The sequence below is a fragment of the Amblyraja radiata genome, chromosome 9 (assembly GCF_010909765.2).
Source record: "Amblyraja radiata isolate CabotCenter1 chromosome 9, sAmbRad1.1.pri, whole genome shotgun sequence".
Taxonomy (NCBI): Eukaryota; Metazoa; Chordata; class Chondrichthyes; order Rajiformes; family Rajidae; genus Amblyraja; species Amblyraja radiata.
The window spans coordinates 58,177,848-58,204,088 of NC_045964.1; the positions used below are offsets into that span (position 1 = coordinate 58,177,848).

A 26,241-nucleotide genomic window follows, 5' to 3' on the forward strand; every position below is an offset into this window, starting at 1 on the left:
GAGGTAAATGGAAGGTCAGGCCCGCTCTCTAGTTGGTGATAGGATGGTTCAGTTGCCTGATAACAGCTGGGAAGAAACTGTTCCTGAATCCGAATCAGTCTGAAGAAGGGTCTCAACCCGAAACGTCACCCATTCCTTCTTTCCAAAGATGCTGCCTGTCCCGCTGAGTTTCTCCAGCATTTTGTGCTTACCTTGAATCTGGAGGTAGACAAAAATGCTGGAGAAGCTCAGCGGTGAGGCTGCATCAATGGAGCGAAGGAATCGGTGACGTCTTGGGTCTAAACGTCACGATTTTTCCAGCATCTGCGGTTCTTTCTTAAACACTGAATCTGGAGGTGTGCGTTTTCACACTTCTGTACCTCTTGGCTGATGGTAGAGGGAGTGGCCAGGATACGACTCGACCTTGATATGCTGCCGGCCTTGCCGAGGCAGCGTGAGGTGTAAATGGAGTAAATGGAAGATGGAGGTGAGCGTTTTCACTCTTCTCAGTCTCCATTGGAGAGGCCTCCCAGTTGAAGAGTGGGCAAGCCTGTCTGAGTGCCTCGTGGTTAAGTTCCAGTGTGATTTATCTTTCAGCTGAAGTGTACGTTGGAGTGGCGAAGCCTGCGGAAGCCACGGCCTGCATCCAGGAGGCAGCCAACCTGTTCCCCACATCGCACAACGTGCTCTTCATGCGCGGCCAAGTGGCGGAGGTGAGAGGGTGCATCGACGAAGCCAAGCGGTGTTACGAAGAGGCCCTCTCCATCAACCCCACTCACGTCAAGACCATGCAGAGACTGGTAGGTCTATTTGCCCCTCCATCTCCCACCCTGCTGTCTCTGGCTGTAAACCAAACCCTAACTGACCCGTTCCTGCGCTGCCTGTTCCGCTGCGTTACGCCAGCATTTTGTGCGCGATGGTTACATTTGCACCTGTTATTTGCCATCTGCAATGATTACAGTTTAGTGGATAGACACAAAAAGTGCTGGAGTAACTCAGCGGGACAGGCAGCATCTCTGGAGAGAAGGAATGGGTGACGGTTTCAGGTTTAGTTTAGTTTGGAGATATACAGCGCGGAAACAGACCCTTGGGCCCACCGGGTCCGCGCCGACCAGCGATCCCCGCACATTAACACCATCCTACACCCACTAGGGACAAGTTTTTACATTTACCAAGCCAATTAACCTACAAACCTGTACGTCTTAGGAGTGTCGGAGGAAACTGCAGATCTCGGGGAAAACCCACGTAGGTCACGGGGAGAACGTACAAACTCCACACAGACAGCACCCGTAGCCGGGATCGAACCCGGGTCACCGGCGCTGCATTCGATGTAAGGCAGCAACTCTACCTCTGCCGCCCTAGGTCAAGACCCTTCTTCAGACTGAGAGAGGGGAAGAGATTTTGTGGTGCTGGCTTTTGTTTCCCATCCTAGTCGTTTTGTGACAATGGTCCTCAATAGTCTTGTCATCTTTTCCCGGGCGGCATGGTGGCGCAGCGCTAGAGTTGCTGCCTTAGCGCCAGAGAACTGAGTTTCAACCTGACTACAGGTGCAGTCTGTACGGAGTCTGCACGTGAGCACTGTGACCACATGTGTTTTTCCCCGGGCGCTCCGGTTTCCTCCCACGCTCCAAAGAACATGCAGGTTTGTAGGTTAATTGGTTTGGGGAAAAAATGTGGACTGTCCCTAGTGTGTGTAGGATAGTGTTAGTATGCGGGGATCGCTGGTCGGCGGTGGGCGAAGGGCCTGTTTCCACCCTGTATCTCTAAACTAAACTAAACTAAAACATGTCTTGCCCAGATGAACGCTTTTTAAACGTATGTTTAAAACAAGAGACTAACGAGGGAGTAGGTCGGACTGCTCGAGGGGAAAGGGGGGGATATTGTGTTTGGAGTTGGATGTGGAAGAGCACCTAAATGAGTATTTTGCAAGTGTATTCACCAAAGAGAAGGACATGGAGGATCGTGAGGTAAGTACAATGTAAGAGGAGTGTGAAATCAAGATGGAGGTGGCGTGGGGCTCTTCAAGAGCATTAAGTAAGTAAGTAATTAAATAAGTTTATTGGCCAAGTATTCACATACAAGGAATTTGCCTTGGTGCTCCGCCCACAAATAACAACATGCCATACAGTGACAGTTACGAATGTCTCAGAAAACACTAAACATTAATAATAATAAAACATTAATGATAAAACACCATTGATCAAGCATGTGAACCAACAAAATACCAGATCAAAGGGAGGCTACAGGTTTTTGGCTGTTGAGTAGAGCAACTACTCGTGGATAATAGCTGTTTTATGTCTGGCTGTGGCAACTTTGACAGTCCGGAGTCGCCTTCCAGAGGAAAGTGATTCAAAGAGTTTGTGGCCAGGGTGAGAGGGGTCAGAGATGATCTTGCCCGCTCACTTCCTGGCCCTTGCAATGTACAGTTCGTCAATGGAGGGAAGGTTGCAGCCAATAACCTTCTCAGCTGATCGGACGATTCGATGATGAATCTTCGCTATCTCATGGGATCTATGCCGGGTGATTAAGAGAGGAGGTTGCAGTGGCCGTGGTGAAGCTCTTTGTATCTTCTCTCACCAATGATGAGGTCTGGGAAGATTGAAGAGCTGTGACTCACTGCATGCTGGTTTAGTTTAAGTTTAGAGACACATCGCGGAGCCAGGCCCTTCGGCCCCTCGGGTCCGTGCCGACCAGCGATCCCCGCACATTAACACCATCCTACACCCACTAGGGACAATTTTTACATTTATACCAAACCAATTAACCACGTCTTTGGAGTGTGGGAGGAAACCGAAAATCTCGGAGAAAACCCACGCAGGTCACGGGGAGAACGTACAAACTCCATACAGACTGCACCCGTCGTCGGGATCGAACCCGGGTCTCCGGCGCTGCATTCGCTGTAAGGCTACAACTCTACCGCTGCACCACCGTGACCGCTCTAAGTAGCTGCATGCTATAATGCCGACAACTATATTCAACTATATATACTTCTCTCTTTGTGTTCTGTGTTGTACTTGTGTCTGGTTTTATCACACCCATCTGGTTTGATTATTTGATTTAGTTGGATCGCACGCTAACAAAGGTCTTTCACTGTATCACGGTACATGTGACATTAATAAGCCAATGCCAATAACAAAATGGAGACAGGATTGATGTATTCAAGACAGAGTTAGATAGAGCTCTCATGGCTCACGGAATCGAGGGATATGGGGTGAAAGCAGGAACGGGGTACTGATTTTTATTTTTTCGTATGGCTGTATGGTAATTCGCATATCACTGTACCTTAATTGGTACATGTGACAGTAAAAGACCTTTTGAAGATTTTGGATGATCTGCCGTGATCATATTGAATGGCAGAGCGGGCTCGAGGGGCCGAATGGCCTACTCCTGCACCTATTTTCTGTGTTTCTACAAAGAACTGCAGTTGCTGGAAGCTTCAGCTAAACACAAAGTGCTGGAGGAACTCAACGGGTCAGGCAACATCTGTGGAGGCAAATGGACAGGGTCAGGACCTTTCTTCCTGGCCGGAAACATTACTTGTCTATCCCCTCCACAGATGCTGCCTGACCTGCTGAGTTGATGATGATGAGACTTTATTCTTTCATGTAGCTATGCACCCAGGCACTGTGAGAATCTTTGTTTTGCGTACAACCCAATCAGTCTTTCCAGGTGAGGCAGAGGTTCACCTGCACCTCCTCCAACCTCATCTACTGCATCCACTTTTCCAGGTGTCAACTTCTCTACATCGGCTAGACCAAGCGCAGGCTCGGCGATCGCTTCGCCAAACACCTCAGCTCAGTTCGTACTAAACAACCTGATCTCCCAGTTGCACAGCACTTCAACTCCCCTTCCCATTCCCAATCTGACCTTTCTGTCCTGGGCCTCCTCCATGGTCAGAGTGAGGTCCAGCACAAATTGGAGGAACAGCACATCATATTTTGCTTGGGTAGTTTACACCCCAGCGGTGTGAACATTGACTTCTCCATTTTCAGGTAGTCCTTGCTTTCTCCCTACTTCCACTCCCCTTCCCAGATCTTCCACAAGCCCACTGTCTCCGCCTCTTCCTTTATTCTTCCTGCCCCCCCCCCCCCGACATGAGTCTGCAGAAGTGTCTCGACCCGAAATGTCGCCTATTCCTTCTCTCCAAAGATGCTGCCTCACCCGCTGAGTTTCCCCAGCATTTTGTGTCTACCTATAATCATACAATAGTTAAGCACAATCATAGATAAGTGCAAGAGTGCAATGATTGTAGCGTAGTGGTAGACTTCACCAAGATAGTGTACAAAGAGACATAAGATCATAAGTGACAGGCCCATCAAGACCACTCCGCCATTCAATCATGGCTGATCTATCTCTCCCTCCTAACCCCATTCTCCCGCCTTCTCCCCATAACCCCTGACACCCGTACTAATCAAGAATCTATCCATCTCTGCCTTAAATATATCCATTGACTTGCCCTCCACAGCCTCCTGTGGCAAAGAATTCCATAGATTCACCACTCTCTGGCTAAAGACATTTCTCCTCATCTCCTTCCGAACAGAACGTCCTTTAATTCTGAGGCTATGACCTCTGGTCCGAGACTCTCCCACTAGTGGAAACATCCTCTCCACGTCCATTCTATTCTGTACGTATCAATGAGGTCCCCCATTCTTCTAAACTCCAGCGAGCACAGGACCAGTGCTGACAAACGCTCATCATAGGTTAACCCACTCATTCCTGGGACGCCACGTTACTGGTGCCCACAAAGTTTCAAAGTTCTTAAGAGTGTAGGCTTCTCTTGGCCTTGAAGGCCCGTTGTCCTGGCAACGCCGATCCTCTCCTCCGCCATCTTGAAACCGTCCCTTTGTCCAGCGTCCGCCACCGTTGCCAGCTCCCTCCACCCTCCTCCCCGGTTCCCCGACTTCGGGATCGAGCAGGAGACAAATCTCGAAGGAGGTGTATAAAATCACGGGAGGAATAGATCGGATAGACGCACAGAGTCTCTTGCCCAGAGTAGGTGAATCGAGGACCAGAGGACATAGGTTCAATGTGAAGGGGAAAAGATTTGATAGGAATCTGAGGGGTAACTTTTCCACCAAAGGGTGGTGGGTGTATGGAACGAGCTGCCGGAAGAGGAGGTAGTTGAGGCTGGGACAATCCCATGTAAGGAACAGTTAGACGGGTACATGGATAAGATAGGTTTGGAGGGATATGGACCAAATGCGGGCAGGTGGGACTTGTGTAGCTGGGACATGTTGGCCGGTGTGGGCAAGTTGGGCCAAAGGGCCTGTTTCCACGCTGTGTGACTCCAGGTGGGTTCCCAGTTCCGCGCTGGGCGAGTCAGGCCTGCTGTCGAGGTGTAGTCGCCGCTCGCTAGGAGTTCCTCCAGCACCTTATGGTTGGACGAATACCAAAATATTTGCCCTTCGCAATGAAAACACAGGGCAGCAGCACTACCAGCGGTGAGGCATTGCAACAGCAGAATGACATGTTTACATAGGTCATTAGCATTATAAATCTGCCCTTAAATATTTTTAGTGGATTCATAACGTGAGACTTAAAATAGAAATTCAATTATATCTGCGTGCCTAATCTAATTATCTCTACCCTAACAATTCGGATTTTGTTTAATCTCATGAAATTTAAAAAAAAACTATCATCACGAACAATGGCCACACAGCCGCCAGATTGTTGTCAAAGTGCAACTAATTAACACGGATGTCCTTCAGGGAAAGAACCCTTCCATCCTTCCCCTTTCTCAGCAAGCTCATCAATGTCCCCGGCGTACAATGTTAATCGTTAATGGCCTTTTATCATCAATCAGTCCAGTTTAGTTTCTCGTCACGTGTACCGAGGTACAGTGAAAAGCTTTTGTTGCGTGCTAACCAGTCTGCGGAAAGACAATGCATGATTACAGTCGAGCCGTTCGCAGTGTACGGATACGTGATAAGGGAATAACTTTTCGTGCAAGATAAAGCCAGTAAAGTCTGATCAAAGATAGTCCAAGGGTCCCCGATGAATTAGATAATAGTTCAGCACTGCTCTCTGGATACTTTCAAGAGAGAGCTAGATAGGGCTCTTAAAGATAGCGGAGTCAGGGGATATGGGGAGAAGGCAGGAACAGGGTACTGATTGGGGATGATCAGCCATGATCACATTGAATGGCGGTGCTGGCTCGAAGGGCCGAATGGCCTACTCCTGCACCTATTGTTTATTGTCTATTGTCACTGCTCTCTGGTTGTGGTAGGATGGTTCAGTTGCCTGATAATTGCTGGGAAGACACTGTCCCTGAACCTGGAGGTGTGCGTTTTCCCACTTCTGTACCTTTTGCCCGGGCCTTGCCGAGGCAGCGTGAGGTGTAAATGGAGTCAATCGATGGGAGGTTGGTTTGTGAGACAGTCTCTGGGCTTCATCCACAATTCCCTGCAATTTCTTGCGGTCTTGGACGGAGCTGTTCCCCACTAGCAAGTCAACAATTGTATCAAATGTGTGGACTAATAGAGTCATAGAGCATGAAAACTGCCCCCTTTGGCCCAATTAGTCCATGCCGACCAAGGTGCCCATTTGCACCCGTCCCACTTGCCTGCATTTGGCCCATATCCCTTTAAACCTTTTAACCATATACCCATCCAAATGTCTTTTAAATGTTATTAGTTCACAAGTCATAGGAGCAGAATTAGGCCATTCAGCCCATCAAGTCTATTCCACCATTCATGGCTGATCTATCTTTCCCATAATCCTCTCAACCTGTCCTATCCATGTACCTGTCCAAATGTCTCTTAAACATTGCGAATGTACCTGCTTCAACTACTTCCTCTGGCAGCTCGTCCCATACATCCACCACCCTTTGTATAGAAATGTTCCCCCTCAGGTACCTGTTAAATCTTTCCCCCCTAACCTTAAACCCATGTGTTCTGATTCTCGATTCCCCTACTCTAGGTAAAAGTCTACTGATCTACTCCTCTCATGATTTTGTACACCTCTATAGTTTAGATTAGTTTAGTTTAGAGACTCATCGTGGTAAAAAAAAGGCCCTTCGGCCCACCGAGTCGCCACTGACCAGTGATCCCCGCACACTAACATTACCTTACACTAGAGACAATTTTACATTTATACCAAGCCAATTAGCCTACAAACCTGAATGTCTTTGGAGTGTGGGAGCAAACCGAAGATCTCGGAGAAAGCCCACGCCGGTCACGGGGAGAACGTACAAACTCCTTGCAGACAGGATTGAACCCGGGTCTATGGTGCTGTCAGACAGCAACTCTACCGCTGCACCACCGTGCTGCCCTAAGATCACCCCTCATCCCGATGCTTCCCAGAAATGAGTTATGTTGACCTGAACTTGTCACTGTGAAGCCAGGCATTGCTGTAGCAACGTGTGCCTTGCCTCAGGGAGTCAGTAAGTATTAAAAATAAATGGTAGTCACTGATTTCATTAAACTAAACCTGCATGAGATCTGAACATGAGTCACCATCCGACAGTGTCCTCAATGTCTCAGGGCAGTGTTACAAGATGTTCTTTTTTTTTTAATACAGAGGGCTCGATGGGTCGCATGATGTAAAACGCCAGGAATCCTTTATTCCCAGAGATTTGTTTTGAGCAAATGCGAATAGCACAAGAACGTAGGGTTATAAATCGTTTTCCTTTGCTTCTTTTAGTTTAGATTAGTTTAGGTGAGAGATACAGCGCAGAAACAGGCCATAGTGCCCACCTGGTCCGCGCCGGCCAGCGATCCCCGCGCGCCTACGCACGCTAGGGACAATTTTTACATTTAGACCAAGCCAATCGGCCTACAAACCTGCACATCTTTGGAGTGTGGGAGGAAAGCAAAGATCTTGGAAAAAAAACCACACAGGTCACGGGGAGAACGTACAAACTCCATACAGACAGAACCTGAGGTCAGGATGGAACCCGAGTCTCTGGCGTTATAAGGCAGCAACTCTACCATGCCCATGGAATAGTGGAGTTTACATTGGAGCAGGGGGTGGCACGGGTGGTGCAACAGTAGAGCTGCTGCCCTACAGCATTAAAGATCCGGGTTCCATCCTGACTCCTGTACTGTACAGAAAGGGTGCACCTTCTCCCTGTGACTGCATGGGTTTTCTCCGGGTGCTCTGGTTTCCTCCCATATTCCAAAGATGTGTGGGTTTGTAGGTTAATTGGCTTCTGTAAAATTGTCCCTATTATGTACGATAGTTGAGGTAATTGAGAGGCTGGGACTATCCCATTGTTTAAGAAACAGTTGGACAGGTACGTGGATAGGTCAGGTTTGGAGTGTTATGGACCAAGTGCAGGCAAGTGGGACTAGTGTAGCTGACACATTGTTGGCCGGTGTGGGCGAGTTGGGCCGGAGGGCCTGTTTCCACACTGTATTAAGGGCCTGTCCCACTTTGCGATTTTTTCGGCGACTGCGAACGTCAGTGACCGACGCCCTAAAAACCGTCAAGTTGTACGACATTCCGCGTCACCGTCACGTCAAGCTACGACACTCCGCGTCACCCGCCTTCACAACACAAGAAGGTTACACCGACGTATAATAATCACATTGGAAATGAACTTCCATTGTGATTATTACATAATAATCACATTGGAAATGATCTACAATAGATCTAAGGACCAATAACTTTTAAAGAAATAAATTGTTCATTTAACGCCAGCGTCACCGGCCGTAACCCGCAGGACAGCGTACGTCAGCATGTGACAGGGCGCACGACATGATCAGACACCCAGATGTCGCCTGATGATTTTGAACATTCCAAAATCCAGGGGCGGCGGGGAGACACCACGCCTCACTACATGCGTCACCCTGCGTCATGCCCCGACCACGCCGCGACAACTGGATGGTGGGTTCGAATCCCACTTCTGACACCATGTAATGATCGACTCGAACACACATCAAGATACAACACATATTTATTATCTAAATCTACATACAGCAAGGATCTGCAGTCATCACATCTCCGAGCTGCTATTCATTTCTAACTAGCGTAAGCAGGCTCTTATTAATATGAAGTACATAGTAGGCGGGGTCACCACTAACAAACCATTCATAACAAGAGGATTTCAGTATAGGAGTAAAGAGGTTCTTCTGAAGTTGTATAGGGCTCTGGTAAGACCACATCTGGAGTATTATGTACAGTTTTGGTCTCCTAATTTGAGGTAGGACATCCTTGTGATTGAGGCAGTGCAGCGTAGGTTCACAAGATTGATCCCTGGGATGGCGGGACTGTCATATGAGGAAAGATTGAAAAGACTAGGCTTGTATTCATTGGAGTTTAGAAGAATGAGGGGGGATCTTATAGAAACATATAAAATTATAAAAGGACTGGACAAGCTAGATGCAGGAAAAAATTTCCCAATGTTGGGCGAGTCCAGAACCAGTTAGAATAAAGAGGAGGTCATTTAAGACTGAGGTGAGAAAAAACTCTTTCACCCAGAGAGTTGTGAATTTGTGGAATTCCCTGCCACAGAGGGCAGTGGAGGCCAAGTCACTGGATGGATTTAAGAGAGAGTTAGATAGAGCTCTAGGGGCTAGTGGAATCAAGGGATATGGGGAGAAGGCAGGCACGGGTTATTGGTAGGGGACGATCAGCCATGATCCCAATGAATGGTGGTGCTGGCTCGAAGGGCCGAATGGCCTCCTCTTGCATCTATTTTCTATGTTTCTAAACCCTATAATTGGCTAGTATGAAATAGCCAATCTACCAGGCTGTCGCCGAAGGTGTCGCCCAAGTGTGACAGGGCCTTCACTCTATGACTCTATGACGACAGAACTAGTGCATGGGGTGATTGTTAGCTGGCGCGGGCTGGATGGGCCGAATGGCCCGTTTTCACGCTGCATCTCTAAAACTAAGACTAAAATGGAGATTGGTGTGAAGAAGGTGAACTGATTTTGTTTGGATTATAAAGTCGTGGTTGTACGGCCAAGGGATCTTGAATCTAATGCAAAATGTAATTCCCAAATCCACCACTGTGTTGATGGAATAACGAAGAAAGGCCTCTACCCAGAAACGTCACCTATATACACGTCACCCACCTGACACTCTGAGTCACTCCAGCACTTTGTGTCTATCTTTGTTTAAGAAAGAACTGCAGATGCTGGAAAAATCGAAAGTAGACAAAAATGCTGGAGAAATTCAGCGGGTTGAGGCCCGAAACGTTACCTATTCCTTCGCTCCATAGATGCTGCCTCACCCGCTGAGTTTCTCCAGCATTTTTGTCTACCTTGTGTCTATCTTCAATGGAATGGCAATTGACTCATTTAACGGGTTAACAATTGTCTAAATAATCGACTGATCACAGGCCGTGTCAAGGTAAGTCTTATTTATTTATTCAAAATGTCCAGGATGTGGGCGTCAAAGGAAGGAACGTTGGACAGTACCGCACACACTTCAGCCCATGTTCGTGCCAAACATTGCTGTCTCGCCGACGCAAGTGATCCATATTTCTTCATTCCCAGCATGCCCGTGTACCTATCGAAAAGCTTCTGGAACCCCACTGTTGCACCTGCTTCCACCACCACCCCATGGCAGGGCGTTCCAGCCCCCCGCCACCTCCTGTGTAAGGTTTCCTCCCCCACTCCAAAGAGGTGCTGGTTTGTAGGTTAATTGGATTGGTATAAGTGGTAAATTGGCCCTCGTGTGTGTGTGTGTAGGAAAGTGTTAATGTGCGGGGATCGATCGCTGGTCAACAGACAATAGACAATAGGTGCAGGAGTAGGCCATTGGGCACTTCGAGCCAGCACCGCCATTCAATGTGATCATGACTGATCATCCCCAATCAGTACCCCGTTCCTGCCTTCTCCCCATATCTGCTATCTTTAAGAGCCCTATCTAGCTCTCTCTTGAAAGCATCCAGAGAACCTGCCTCCACCGCCCTCAGAGGCAGAGAATTCCACAGACTCACAACTCTCTGTGAGAAAAAGTGTTTCCTCGTCTCCGTTCTAAATGGCTTACTCCTTATTCATAAATGGTCGGCACGGACTCGGTGGGCCGAAGGGCCTATTTCCGCGCAGTTTCTCTCCAACTAAACTAAACTAAAGAAGGATAGTACAGTAGTGTAATGACCAAGAGGCCCTGCTTTAGACTTGAGACTGTGGAGAAATATACGGCGTGGAGACAAGCCCTTCCGCCCACCGAGTGCGCGCCGACCAGCGATCACCCCCGTACACTAACTCTATCCTGCGCACTAGGGGCCATTTACAATTTTTACAGTGGCCAATGAACCCACAAAGCTGTATGTCTTTGGAGTGTGGGAGAAAACCCACGCGGGTCACGGGGAGAACGTACAAACCCCGTGCAGGCAGCACCCGTAGTCGGGATGGAACCCGGGTCTGTGCTCAACTCCACCGTGCCGCCCTACAAAATTATTTCACAATACCATCCCTACCCTTTCGAAAGATGTTTTTACTGCATGTGGATATCTTGCACACGTGCTGGATGTTTATCGAACCCTCCAGCACAGGAGGCCATTTGGCCCATTGAGGCAATGCCAGCCCTTTGAGGGAGCTGCCCTAATTAGTTGCACTCTCATGTTCGCTCCCTACGGCCCCGTAAAAATTGTTGCCTTGCTTAAAAGTGTCCTACTTTGGAGAGTTTATATGCTCATATTGCTTATTTCTTGATGGATTTGAGGCCTCGGCCAAGAAATATTTATTTCTATGCTTTAAAAGGTCAGGTTCAATCAGCCGTGGTTGTGTGATTTGCAGTTTCCTCCTTTTGAATTGAATGGAAGGGCTTTTGTTAAGAGGCAGCCTCTCCTGAATTGCACAGGATATCCTTGAAAACCCTCAGCATTTGTAATAAGAGCTGATTCATTGAATGTTCTGGCTTCTGCTGCACTTGATGGGCTGATGCCGGGCTGCTGCTTCTGAAGGATCAGTCACTGTCGGCTTCTTTACACGGGTGGTTCCATGCAGTGGTGCAAAAATGTCACGGAGATATAGCATGGGAAAACAGGCCCTTATGGGACGTGGGAGGAAACCAGAGCAACTGGAGGAAACCCCACGCAGGTCACAGGGAGAGCGTTTGAACTCCACACTGACAGCACCCGTAGTCGGGATTGAACCTGGGCCTCTGACGCTGTGAGGCAGTAGCTCTACCGCCACGCTGTCGAGCCGCCCCTAACGATGGAGTTTTAGAAACATAGAAAATAGGTGCAGGAGGAGGCCATTCGGTCCTTCAAACCAGCACCGCCATTCATTGTGATCATGGCTGATCGTCCCCTATCAATAACCCGTACCTGCCTTCTCCCCATATCCCTTGATTCCACTAGCCCCTAGAGCTCTATCTAACTCTCTCTTAAATCCATCCAGTGACTTGGCCTCCACTGCCCTCTGTGGCAGGGAATTCCACAAATTCACAACTCTGGGTGAAAAAGTTTTATCTCACCTCAGTCTTAAATGACCTCCCCTTTATTCTAAGACCGTGGCCCCTGGTTCTGGACTCGCCCAACATTGGGTAGATTAAGTTTTATTACATTTCCCAACCGTGACCCAGTTCCCCTCCCCCCTCCCCCACGTTTGTTTCCTTGCTAAATCCAGCTCCTTCCCCTTGCCAGAATACTCAGCGATTCAGGTTTTCATGAGTCCGTCTCTCAGATGTGGGGACCGTTTGCTCGGATTCAGCATTGTAAATGCCAGAGAACAGCTCACTGGCTCCTGGCGTGTGGCCAGCATGCTGCAGCTTAATTGCCCGTCTGCCCATGGTGACTTGGCGACTTATGATTCTTGCCAGCACCCAGTCACATTTCACACACGCTTCCCTTCAAAGCTGACTTCCTGCCGCCTTTCCCCTTGGCCGCGTGACGCAACTGTCACAGCAAAGGATTAACAGGAAATGTTATTCTCCCGTTTGAAGTTCACCAGCGACCGCAGTGTGTGCCAGGGAGCCCTCTTTGGCATTTTCAAGAGAGAGTTAGATTTAGCTCTTGGGGCTAAAGGAATCAAGGGATGCGGGGAGAAAGCAGGAACGGGGTAGACAATAGACAATAGGTGCAGGAGTAGGCCATTTGGCCCTTCGAGCCAGCATCGCCATTCAATGTGATCGTGGCTGATCATCCCCAATCAGTACCCCGTTCCTGCCTTCTCCCCATATCCCCTGACTCCGCTATTTTTAAGAGCCCTATCTAGCTCTCTCTTGAAAGCATCCAGAGAACCTGCCTCCTCCACCCTCTGAGGTAGAGAATTCCACAGACTCACCACTCTCCGTGAGAAAAAGTGTTGGGTACTGGCTTTGGATGTTCAGCCATGATCATCTTGAAAGGCGGTGCTGGCTCGAAAGGCCGAATGACCTTCTCCTGCACCTATTTTCTATGTTTCTGTCTACATCTAAATTAGGACTAAAGATAGACTCAAAAGGCTGGAGTAACTCAGTGGGTCAGGCAGCATCTCTGGAGAAAAGGAGTAGGCGATGTTTTGGGTCGGGACCCTTCCTCAAACTCAGGACCAGATCACATTGAATGGTGGTGCTGGTTCGAAGGGCCGAATGGCCTACTCCTGCACTTATTGTCTATTGTCTGTTGACCCGAAATGTCACCTATTTTCTCCAGAGATGCTGCCTGTCCCGCTGAGTTACTCCAGCATTTTGAGTCTATCTTCGGTGTAAATCAGGATCTGCAGTTTGCTTCCTACTGTCAATCTTTTACCTACTGCAACACTGAATGTCTCTGGTGAGGTGAACATAAGATAGAGAAGCAGAAGAGAAACATGTAGCACTTTTTCAAGCTTCCCCCAATCAATCAATAGTTAATATTGATTAACTATTAGCCAGCGGGGCTGACCCGAAGGGCCGAATGGCCTCCTCCTGCACCTATTTTCTATTTTCTATTATAAAAAAGATACAGAATGCTGGAGCAACTAAGCAGGACAGGTAGCATCACTGGAGAACATGGATGTGTAACGTTGCAAGTCGGGACCCTTCTTCAGGCCGGTCCTGAGTCTGAAGAAGGGTCTGAACCCGAAAGGTCACCTGTCCATGTTCTCCAGAGATGCTGCCTGATCCACTGAGTTACTCCAGCACTCTGTGAAACGTCACCTATCCATGTTCTCCACAGATGCTGCCTGACCCGCTGAGTTACTCCAGCACTCTGTGAAACGTCACCTATCCATGTTCTCCACAGATGCTGCCTGACCCACTGAGTTACTCCAGCACTCTGTGAAACGTCACCTATCCACGTTCTCCACAGATGCTGCCAGACCTGCTGAGTTACTCCAGCACTCTGTGTCTTTATTTTATAAACCAGCATCTGCACTACATTGTGTCCACTAATAGTCAATAGTACTTCATTGTAGAATGCATACTGTAGGGTTGCATCACAGCTTGGATGAGATGTAGCCCATCCATCACACAGACTAGACTCCCCACCATTAACTCCATCTACACTTCACGCTGCCTCAGATAAACAGCCAATCCCACCCCGGTCATTCCTTCTTCTCCCCGCTCCTGTCCAGCAGAAGGTACAGAAGCTTGAAAGCGTACACCACCAGACTCAGGAACAGCTTCTTCCCCTCTGTCACCAGGCTACTGAACGGTCCTTGCGTAAGCTGGGGTACTGTCCGATCCGATGGTGGGGAGTCTGCTCTGTGTGTTGCCTCGGCTACATCTGCAACTCCGATTTCTTGTGGTGTTGGGCAGAGCTGTTCCAAAACTAAGCTGTGATGCATCCCGACAGTATGCTCTGCACGGTACATCTGCAGAGGTTTGTACGAGCCACTGGAGACAGGCTGAATATCCTCAGTCTCCTCAGAATGTATTTTAACACGTTGCATTTCATGAACAAGGACGGCACGGTGGCGCAGTGGTTGAGTTGCTGCCCTACAGCGCCAGAGACCCGGGTTCGATCCTGACTACGGGTACTGTCTGTACGGAGTTTGTACGTTCTCCCCGTGACCTGCGTGGATTTTCTCAGAAATCTTCGGCTCCCTCCCACACTCCAAAGACGTGCAGGTTGATAGGTTAATTGGCTTGGTGTAATTGCGTAAATGTAAAATTGGCCCTAGTGTGTGTGTGTGTGTGTGTGTGTGTGTGTGTAGTGTTAATGTGCGGGGATCGCTGGTTGGCGTGGACTCGGTGGGCCGAAGGGCCTGTTTGCACGCTGTATCTCTAAACTAAACTAAACAAGCTCATCCAGATCCTTCTCCACACTGACATCAGCTCGTTGGTAAAAACACTTCTCTGTTCTTCCTGGTAATGTTAATCACATCATTTTTTCTCACATCAGACTCCATCTGCCATCGTCTTGCCCACTCACTCTACTCTACATTTTTGGAATGGCTTCCTTCTCACTTTCCCACCCAGCTCCATTGAGCAAAGAAGTATAGAAAATAGGTGCAGGAGCAGACCATTCGGCCCTTCCAGTCAGCACCGCCATTCTATCCTTTGATTCCGTCAGCCCTGAGAGCTATATCTCACTCTGTCTTGAAAACATCCAGTGAATTTGCCTCCACTGCCTTCTGTGGCTGAGAGTTCCAGTCAATGAAAGGGTCTGTGGACGAGCAGGTTGTTTTCTGACATTTATTTAACTTTGTCCAATGTGCTGCAGCTCTGCTGAAGTAGAACGGTGTCGCAGCGGGTGGTGCCGCTGCCTCACAACGCCGCACCCGGGTTCAATCCTGACCACGGGTGCTGTCTGTGTGGAGTTTGTACGTCCTTCCTGTGACTGCACGAGTTTCCTCCAGGTTCCTCCCGCATCCTAAAGACATGCTGGTTTGTCGGTGAATCGGCCACTGTAAATTGCCCCTGATATGTAGGGAGTGGGATGACATAGAACTAGTGTGAACGTGTGATCGATTGTCTGTACGTTCTCCCTGTGACCTCATGGGTTTCCTCCGGGCATTCTGGTCTCCTCCCACATGCCAAAGACGTGCGGGTTTGTAGGTTAATCAGCCACTGTAAATTGCCCCTAGTGTGTAGGGAGTGGATGACGTAGAATGAGTGTGAACGGGTCGGCGTGGGCCGAAGGGCCTGTTTCTATGCTGTACCTCGAAACCAAACTGAGCTGTTCGACTGATTCTTGGTACCATTTCATTTTTGTTCGTCATTTTTATTGTGTCAGTGAGAGAATTGACTGTTGACACCGCTTATACCTCACGCTGCCTCGGCAAGGCCAGCAGCATAAGCAAGGACGAGTCGCACCCCAGCCACTCCCTCTTCTCCCCTCTCCCGTCAGGCAGACGGTACAGAAGCGTGAAAACGCACACCTCCAGACTCAAGGATAGTTTCTTACCAGCTGTTATCAGGCAACTGATCCTACCACGACCAGAGTGCAGTACTACCAAAGATCCTATAGCGAGCAAGATAGATCACTCGACTAAAAAGACGTAGTATCTGCATGGGCAGATTCATGGGTAATTTTCGGCCCCATTTCCGTAACCGGCTTCCGTCTCCTCACCAAAGATCCCATAGGATACCAGTGCGGAGACGGAAACATCCTCGTAAAATTAAAAGATATTTGGGAAAAATCTTCTCCTCATTTTCAGAATTATAAGTTATTAACACAAACTGTTCCCCCGCAACGCTGATTACACCGAGTCGGGTCGGGTTATTGAAATGGATGAAAAAAAGGCCCACGTTCCGCTCCGTAGCGTACCACACGTCAGCCCATTGCATTTAGAAGGAGTGGTCTATCTTGCTATAGGATCTTTGGAGCTAATATCTACCTCATTGGTGACCCTCGGACTATCCTTGATCGGACTTTGCTGGCTTACATTGCACTAAACGTTATTCCCTTATCATGTATCAGTGCACTGTAAATGGCTCGATTGTAATCATGCATTGTCTTTCCGCTGACTGGTTAGCACGCAACAAAAGCTTTTCAGTGTACCTCGGTACATGGGACAATAAACTAAACTGAACCCTTAACGGAAAAAAACTGAATCATAAACTGAGAAGGAGAAAAGCTTTGATTATTGCCATTGGGAGGTGAAGGGGAACTATCCTTACCGCTAGCTGACTGGCCCACTGTTCCACCAGCAGTTTGTTTCTTGCTACAGATTCCAACATCAGCAGTCTCTTGTGTCTCCACACGCCATTCAAGAGTTTCAAAATTAATCAGTGCCTTGAGGTTTTGCCAAATGTTTTCCGCTGGAAATGCTGTTCAGTCATGAAGTGACAGAGTTCATATGTTCTAGGAGCAAAATTAGGCCATTCGGCCCATCATGTCCACTCCAATCATGGCTGATCTATCTTTCCCTCCCAACCCCATTCTCCTGCCTTCTCCCCATAACCTCTGACACCCGTACTAATCAAGAATCTAGCAATCCCTGCCTTAAAAAATATCCAATGACATGGGCTCCACAGCCGTCTGTGGCAATAAATTCCACAGATTCACCGCCCTCTGACTAAAGAAATTCTTCCTAATCTCTTTTCAAAAGGAACGTCCTTTAATTCCGAGGATGTGCCCTCTGGTCCTGGACTCTCCCACTAGCGGAAACATCCTCTGCACATCCACTCTATCCAGGCCTGGATGCCGTGTGAAATGTTGGTGTGAGCAAGGCCTGGCTCTCATTGTATCAAGTACATTAGCAGCCTGTGTATGAGTTGTGCACAAGAGGTTTTACATAGGCACAGCCAGATAGAAAGCCCGAGTCGTCTCTGGAGGACATCCATGTGAAATAAGCTTTGATGTATAACCAATAAATAACCACAGGTATTTTTGACATTTGCAAGGGCCTGTCCCACTTGAGCATCACTTGCGCGTCACGCAGGTGGCGCGCGAGGATTTTAACAATCCCAAAATCCTGGAGTGCTGCGCGCTACCCCGCGCCACTGCCCACGCCACCGCGTCTCACCACGCGCCATGCGCGCGTAATGCGTGCATCGTGACGCGTAAATGATGTCGCGTAAATGACGCGCAAATAACGCCCAAGTCCTACTGAGTTCCTCTGTATCACCGTTATCACCCTCTCCACGGCCAACAATGGACCTTTGTGGGCTCCATCTTTCCTTGATCATGGTTGCAGGCTCTGATATGTCCTTTCGCACACCTTTCATCCATTCGTTCTACGTTCCTTTTCATATCTGTCATTTCCCTCTCCCCAGACTCTCACTGAAGAAAGGTCTCGACCCAAAAAGTCACCTATTCCTTTATCTCCAGAGATGCTGCCTGGCCCGCTGAGTTACTCCAGCCTTTTGTGTCTATGTATGAATTTATTAACAGCCCACTATCCACACACAGATTGCCAGCGAGCATCTATAACGGTTCCCTTACATAACACACAGAGACTGCGGCTTTGTGTGTTTGACAGCATCTTCACGTACAATAAATTCCAGACATTCATCTAGGAGACTCAATAACAGTGACTGAAAAGCCAAAAATCTACAGATGCTGAAAATGTAATGGTTGAAGTCACAAAATGCTGGCAGCATCTCTGGAGAGAAGGAATGGGCGAATTTCGGGTCCGACTCTTCTTCAATCCCGAAACGTCACCCATTTCTTCTCTCCAGAGATGCTGCCTGTTCCGCTGAGTTACTCCAGCATTTTGTGTCTATCTTCGGTTTAAACCAGCATCTGCAGTTCCTTCCTACACGTAATGGTGGAACAACTCGGCATGTCCAGGCAGCATCTGCGGAGCAAGAAACAGAGGGTTTAATTATAGAGTCAAAAATGTAGACAGAGAGACACAAAGTGCTGGAGTAACTCAGCGTGTCAGGCAGCATCCAAACCCTTAATGATCTTATATGTTTCAATAAGATACCCTCTCATCCTTCTAAACTCCAGAGTATACAAGCCCAGCCGCTCCATTCTCTCAGCATACGACAGACCCGCCATCCCAGGAATTAACCTTGTGAACCTACGCTGCACTCCCTCAATAGCAAGAATGTCCTTCCTCAAATTAGGGGACCAAAACGACACACAATACTCCAGGTGTGGTCTCACTAGGACCCTATACAACTGCAGAAGGACCTCTTTGCTCCTATACTCCTCTTGTTATAATGGCCAACATGCCATTCGCTTTCTTCACAGCCTGCTGTACTTGCATGCTTACTTTTCATTGACTGATGAACAAGGACCCTCAGATCCCGTTGTACTTCCCCAACTTCACAAGGTTAATTCCCGGGATATGGGGAGAAGGCAGGAACGGGGTACTGATTGTGGATGATCAGCCATGTTCACATTGAATGGTGGTGCTGGCTGGAAGGGCCGAATGGCCTACTCCTGCACCTATTGTCTATTGTCTTTTTATTGTTATTCATTCAGCTGTTGCCCAAGCACTTAGCGCCCCTCTGTCAGCCGGGCGCTCCTTGCCATTGTTTTAAGAGTGAGTACTCTTGTTTGAAACCGTCCAAGAAGCCTATTTGATTTATTTTTGGAACAGCAATGTAGGTGATCAGCGGAATGGGCCTTCAGGCTGTGGATGTGTCAGCTGATTGTGAGGAGACTGCAGCATAATTGATGAATTTCATTCAGCTCGGAGCTGCCTGGCGACGCGATTATCATTTAATACCGTGCCTTGTGGTTGTTTTTCCCATTCATTTCCGGGACCGGGTGGAATTAATATGTTTTGTTGTGTAGACTTTAGACTTTAGTTTAGAGATGCGGCGCGGAAACCGGCCCACTGAGCTCGCGCCGACCAGCGGTCACCCCGTACACTAGCACTACCCTACAGACTGGGGACAAGTTACCACGTCCAGAAGCCAATTGACCTACAAACCTGAGTCGGACACAAAATGCTGGAGTAACTCAGCGGGTGAGGCAGCATCTATGGCTGGAAGGATTGGGTGACGTTTCAGAAACATCACCCATTCCTACTCTCCATAGATGCTGCCTCACCCGCTGGGTTACTCCGGCATTTTGTGTCTTACCTTCAATTTTGCCAGCATCTGCAGTTCTTTCTTAAAACAAACCTGCAAACCTGCACGTGTGAGGAAACTGGAGCACCCGGAGAAAATCCACGCAGTCACAGGGGAACGTACAAACTCCGTACAGGCAGCACCCGTGGTCAGGATCGAACCTGGGCCTCTGGCGCTGTGAGGCAGCAACTCTACCACCGTGCCGTTTGGTTTAGTTTAAAGATGCCCTCGGCCCACCAAGTCCACGCCGACCATAGAGCTCGTCCAAAGCTTGCAATATATTGCCAATGAGTTGTGTCTGTCAGTTTGTCCAAGTTCAAGCCGTGGCCGTTGAGACACTCATTGCGAGCTGGAACATTGCTCATTCAACATCTCTGTGACCCTCATTCTTCAGGAAGGGTGTGAACAGAGTGGGAATAGTCTGGAGGTCTTCAACATTGAAACACATAAGATTGTTAAGGGTTTGGACACGCTCGAGGCAGGAAACATGTTCCCGATGTTGGGTGAGTCCAGATCCAGGGGCCACAGTTTAAGAATAAGGAGTAAGCCATTTAGAACGGAGACGAGGAAACACTTTTTCTCACACAGAGTGGTGAGTCTGGAGAATTCTCTGCCTCAGAGGGCTGTGGAAGCCGGTTCTCTGGATACTTTCAAAAGAGAGCTAGATGGTGCTCTTAAAGATAGTGGAGTCTGGGGATATGGGGAGAAGGCAGGAACGGGGTACTGATTGGAGATGATCAGCCATGATCACATTGAATGGCGGTGCTGGCTCGAAGGGCCGAATGGCCTACTCCTGCACCTATTGTCTATTGTCTATGAGAGAGGAGGATGCAAATCGCTGGAGGCTGGTGATCCTTTAGGGCGGCTGGCGGAGCCACTGCCTCACAGAACCAGAGACCCAGGTTCAATCCTGACCTCAGGTGCCCTCCGTGTGGAGTTTGCACGTACCCTCTTGTGATCATGTAGATTTCCTCCAGGTGCGCCGGTTTCCTCCCACATCCCAAAGACATGCGGGTTTGTAGGTTAATTGGCCCTAATGTGCAGGGAGTGGGTGGGAAAGTGGGATAACATAGAACTAGTTTGATCGGGTGATCGATGGTCAGCGCTTGTTAACATTAAATGTTACAAAATAATGTATTTGTTAAAAAGGCCTTTGTAGGAAACTGCACATGTAAATGGAGTGAAAGAATGAGAAAACTTGATCCTTATCTGTACCTCTCATCGACCTCTGAATGCCTCTTAGTCGAAACTGTTTTGTAGTAAATGCCTACTATTTTCTGTGTGCTTAAGCAAAGCAAGAATTTCATTGTCCTATACAGGGACACATGACAATAAACTCACTTGAACTCACTTGAACTTGAACACTTGAACCACATTAAGAAGATCTGGGGATAAATATAACATAACCAAAGACTAGTCGTTCCTTCTCCCCGCCCCCGTCCGGCAGAAGGTACAGAAGCTTGAAAGCGCGCACCACCAGACTCAGGAACAGCTTCTTCTCCCAGATTCAGAGAGTGATACAGTGTGGATACAGGCCCTTCGGCCCAACTTGCCCACACCAGCCAGCATGCCCCAACTACACTAGTCCCCACCTACCCGCGTTTGGCCCATATCCCTCCAAACAAAAAGTTGTCAACACTGCCCAGTCCATCATCGGCTCTGACCTCCCTACCATCGAGGGGATCTATCGCAGTCGCTGCCTCAAAAAGGCTGGCAGCATCATCAAGGATCCACACCATCCTGGCCACTCACTCATCTCCCCGCTGCCTTCAGGTAGAAGATACAGGAGCCTGAAATCTGCAACTTCCAGGTTCAGGAATAGCTACTTCCCCACAGCCATCAGGCTATTAAACTCAACAAACAAAACTCTGAACATTAATAGCCAATTGCAATTTATCTGTTTATTTATGTATGTATATATATATTCATTGGTATATGGACACACTGATCTGTTCTGTTCTGTATTTATTTATGCCTCCTATATTCTGTTGTGCTGAAGCAAAGCAAGAATTTCACTGTCCGATCTGGGACACATGACAATAAACTCTCTTGAACTCTTGAATCTTGAATCTTGAACCTGTCCAATCCATGTACCTGTCCAACTGTTTTTTTAAACGTCTGGATAGTTCCAGCCTCAACTACCTCCTCTGGCAGCTTGTTCCATGCACCCAACAATCTTTGTGTGAAAAAGTTGCCCCTCAGATTCCCATTAAATCTTTTCCCCTTCACCTTGAACCTATGTCCTCTGGTCCTCGATTCACCTACTCTGTGCATCTACCCGATCTATTCCTCTATTATCGGGCTTCTGAATGGTCCTATCGTGAGCTAGGTTCTGTCTGATTCACCTCTACCCCATTGCGGACATTGGATTTTGTCTCTGGAACTGATACCTACAATGCTGAGATCTATATTCTGCACTCTGTATCTTCCCCTTTGCTCTACCTATTGTACTTAAGTTTGAGTTGATTGCATTTGTATGTATGGTATTATCTGATCTGATTAAGTAGCATGCAAAATAAAGCTATTCTCTGTACCTCAGTACACGTGACATTAGAAAACCTAAACATCAACCGGGCACAGCAGACAATAACATCTCTTATAGACAATAGACAATAGGTGCAGGAGTAGGCAATTCGGCCCTTCGAGCTAGCACCGCCATTCATGTTCTCCAGAGGTGAATTGCTGAATTGCTCCAGCACATTGTGTCTTTTGTTTTTGTAAACCGGCATCTGCGGCATCTGAAATGGACACACGTTCTGCCTTTCCTTTGAGAGAATTGTTTGGCCATCTTAAGAGCGATGGCCAGCCATGACTGATCACTGCTCAGGCAGCAGTTAGAGTCGCAGGTGGGAAATGACTCTCAGTGGGTCGGGCCACCGTCGCCCAGGAACCCGAGACGTCACCGCTGTCATCTTGTAATTGTCACGGCACGGAGGCAGGGAATTGAAGCTGGGAGATGGATGTGGCCTGTGGTCAGCTGGCCCGACACGCAGTGTTATCAGCAATTAACCCGCTAGACAGGGATCTTCCAAGTTATTTCTGCCTGGCAGTGATGCAGTCTGTTTGTTTTCTTATTGCCATTCAGGCAAGCCTTAAGGGCCTGTCCCACTTGGCTCTCATTTGCGCCTCATTTACGCGTCATATGTAAAATAGGTCGACGCGTCGTCGCGTGCAAATCACATGTCAGCACTGCCGTCTGGTGCACGTGACGTCATTAGAATGTCCTGCGGTGCGCGGCAGGACGTTGACGCGAGGACGTAAGGACGTTGATGCACGGTGACGTAACCATGCGTCACCACGCGATACACGTTAGACGTTGGGACGTCAGGCAGCATCCTTTACCTCCAGAGATGCTGCCTGACCTGCTGAGTTACTCTGACATTTTGTGTTTATCTTTGGTATAAACTAGCATCTGCAGTTCTTTGTCCATGCCGAACATGTTACCAAGGGTTTTGGACACACTAGAGGCAGGAAACATGTTCCCGATGTTGGGGGAGTCCAGAACAAGGGGCCACAGTTTAAGAATAAGGGGTAAGCCATTTAGAACGGAGACGAGACCTTTTCACACAGAGAGTTGTGAATCTGTGAAATTCTCTGCCTCAGAGGGCGGTGGAGGCCGGTTCTCTGGATATATCCAAAGGAGAGCTAGATAGGGCTCTTAAAGATAGCGGGGTCAGGGGATATCGGGAGAAGGCAGGAACAGGGTACTGATTGGGGATGATCAGCCATGATCGCATTGAATGGCGGTGCTGGCTCGAAGGGCCGAATGGCCTACTCCTGCACCGATTGACTATTGTCCTTTGTCTATTGTCTATCAGAAACTAATCTCCTGTGCCTGCATATGATGCCTATCCCTCCATTCCCTGCCTATCCATGCGCCTATCTAAGAACCTCTTAAACACCACTATCGTATCTGCCTCCACCACCACCTCTGGCAGTGTGTTCCAGGCACCCACCACCCTCTGTTTAAAAAGCTTCCCCCATACATCTTCTTTGCACTTTGCCCTCACATCTTAAAGCTGTGGCCTCTAGTCTTTTACATTTCCAACCTGGGGAGAGAGTTTCTGATTGTGTATCCTATCTACCCCAAGCCTTCCTGCATTTTATCAGGCACGCAGCAATTAGCATGTAGTTTAGGTTTGTGTTTATTATTGTCATGTGTACTGAGGTACAGTGAAAAGCTTTGTTTTGCTTTTTTTTTAGTTTAGTTTAGAGATATGGCGCGGCAACAGGCCCTTCGGCCCACCGAGTCAGCACCGACCATTATGGGGGACCACTTCCACCCCAGCTGCTACGGTCAGGCAAACGCCTCCGCTGTCACGCTATGAAAAGAGAGAGGATGAGACGGAGTTTCCTCTCACAGGCCATTAGGACTGTAAACTCCTATCTCACCAGGGACTAACTTACTGTACGAAACTACTGTTGTGTTGTGTCTTTTTTAAATTGCTGGGTTTTTTTCTCACCCATATGTAATTACTGATTCTGTTCTATTCTGTTTTGTAGTTTTATGCACATTCTGCAGGCATAGCCACTTTTCATTTCACTGCACATCTCGTATATGTATGTGACAAATAAACTTGACTTGACTTGACTTGCGATCCCCGGACATTATCACTACACTACACACACTAGGGACAATTTTACATTCACACCAAGCCAATTCACTACAACCCTGTACGTCTGGAGTGTGGGAGGAAGTTATTGGGGAAAACCCACGCAGGTCACGGGGAGAACGTACAAACTCCGTATTTCATCCAAACCACCCAAGCTGTTGCCACACTAGCACTGGGCAAGTCTGAATAAGGGCCTCGACCCGAAACGTCACCTTTTCCTTCGTTACGTAGATGCTGCCTCTCCCGCTGAGTTTCTCCAGCATTTTTATCCAACTTCGATTTTTCCAGCATCTGCAGTTCCTTCTTAAACACTGGACAATCCTGCTGTTCTATCTCCAGTCCTGGTTTTACAGGTTGCCACCTTCAATTTGTTCATCTGGAACATCTTCAGCACCTTAAGCCATTGCCACATGATTGATTGCTCCTGTAAGAGCTGTGATAACACAGGGGCCTCAGGCTGGGCAAAGAGTTTCGAGTAGCCGGGCGCTATCCTGTGACATAACCATCTGAGCCTGAACATACCTTCCTCCCGCCCCCCCGAGCCAGCCGAGACAGGAATGAGATGATACTGCAGATACAAAATGTTGCAGTAACTCAGCGGTTCGGGCAGCATCACCGGAGAGAAACTGGACACTTCCACTCAGTCCGCCTTGGCCCACCCCCGGTGGCCAGATACTTTTTAACTCCCCCCCCCCCCCCCCCCCCCCATTCCCATACTGACTGAAGAAGGGTCTCGACCCGAAGCGCCACCCATTCCTTCTCTCCAGAGATGCTGCCTGTCCCGTTGTGTTACTCCAGCTTTTTGTGCCTATACTGGACTGTTCTGTCCTGGGCCTCCCCAACATAACCAGATCAACTGAATAATACTTTTTAGAACAGTTACCGACGGTGATGAACGTTCATGTTCATAAGTACCAGGAGCAGAATTAGGCCATTCGGCCCATCAAGTCCACTCCGCCATTCAATCATGGCTGATCTATCGTTCCCTCTCAACCCCATTCTCCTGCCTTCTCCCCATAACCCTTGACACCCGCACTAATCAAGAATCTGTCATTCTGCAACTTTAAAATACCCATTGACTTGGCCTCCACTGCTGCCTGTGGCAAAGAATCCCACAGATTCACCACCTTCTGACTAATGGGACTGTCCCACTAAGGTGATTTTTTTAGGCGACTACAGGCGACATGGTGGCCGTTGTGTCGCCTGTATGGTCGTGAGCATTCTCCTCAATCGCACAAAGAGTCGTAGCAACTTTCTGATCGCCGCAAAATTTTCAACATGTTGAAAATATTTGGCCGACAGTGGGTTTGACGCATGCGAGCGTATCCTGACTTCTCCTAGGTAGCTGCTGTGGTAGGTTGTCGCCAGGATGACGTAGGTTGTCGCTGGGTGCTGATCGGTGAACTCCATTGGCGACTACCGACGTCAACCGGCGACGGGTACCTGCGACTGAATTGTCTTACCTTGTCGTAGCTTGTGGCGGGTGGACGTAGGTGTGGTCGTAGGTGGACGTCCTAATGGTCACCGGTTGTCGGTAGCTTGACGTCGACTAGGAGGTAGGTTGTTGTAGACATTGTCGTGGGGGGCGGGGGGGGGGTCCAGTCGCCGGGTTTTCGGCGACCTGCTGCGACTATGACAGTCGCCGAAAAAATTGCCTAAGTGGGACAGGCCCATTAAGACGGAAGATTGGAAACCAACTTGAAACCACCTCTGAAAATCTACTTACCCACGCGTGGATTCCACTGTATATGCACTGATTGTGCCAAATAGTTGTGACCAGGATTTTTAATCTGCACGTATAGGGCTTCTGTGGGTTCTGGATGACCTTTAACCTTTTGGAGATTCAGCATAGAAACGTAGAAAAATAGGTGCAGGA

General features: G+C 48.5%; 1 protein-coding gene across 1 annotated transcript in view; it reads left to right on the plus strand.

The window, feature by feature from the left end:
* ttc7b (tetratricopeptide repeat domain 7B) overlaps positions 1 to 26,241 on the plus strand; it is a 300,474-nt gene that overhangs the window by 216,624 nt on the left and 57,609 nt on the right. The window contains exon 19 of the mRNA XM_033027545.1: positions 577 to 779. Within this exon, the coding sequence (XP_032883436.1) occupies positions 577 to 779 (203 nt within the window). The remainder of the gene's footprint in view (positions 1 to 576; positions 780 to 26,241) is intronic.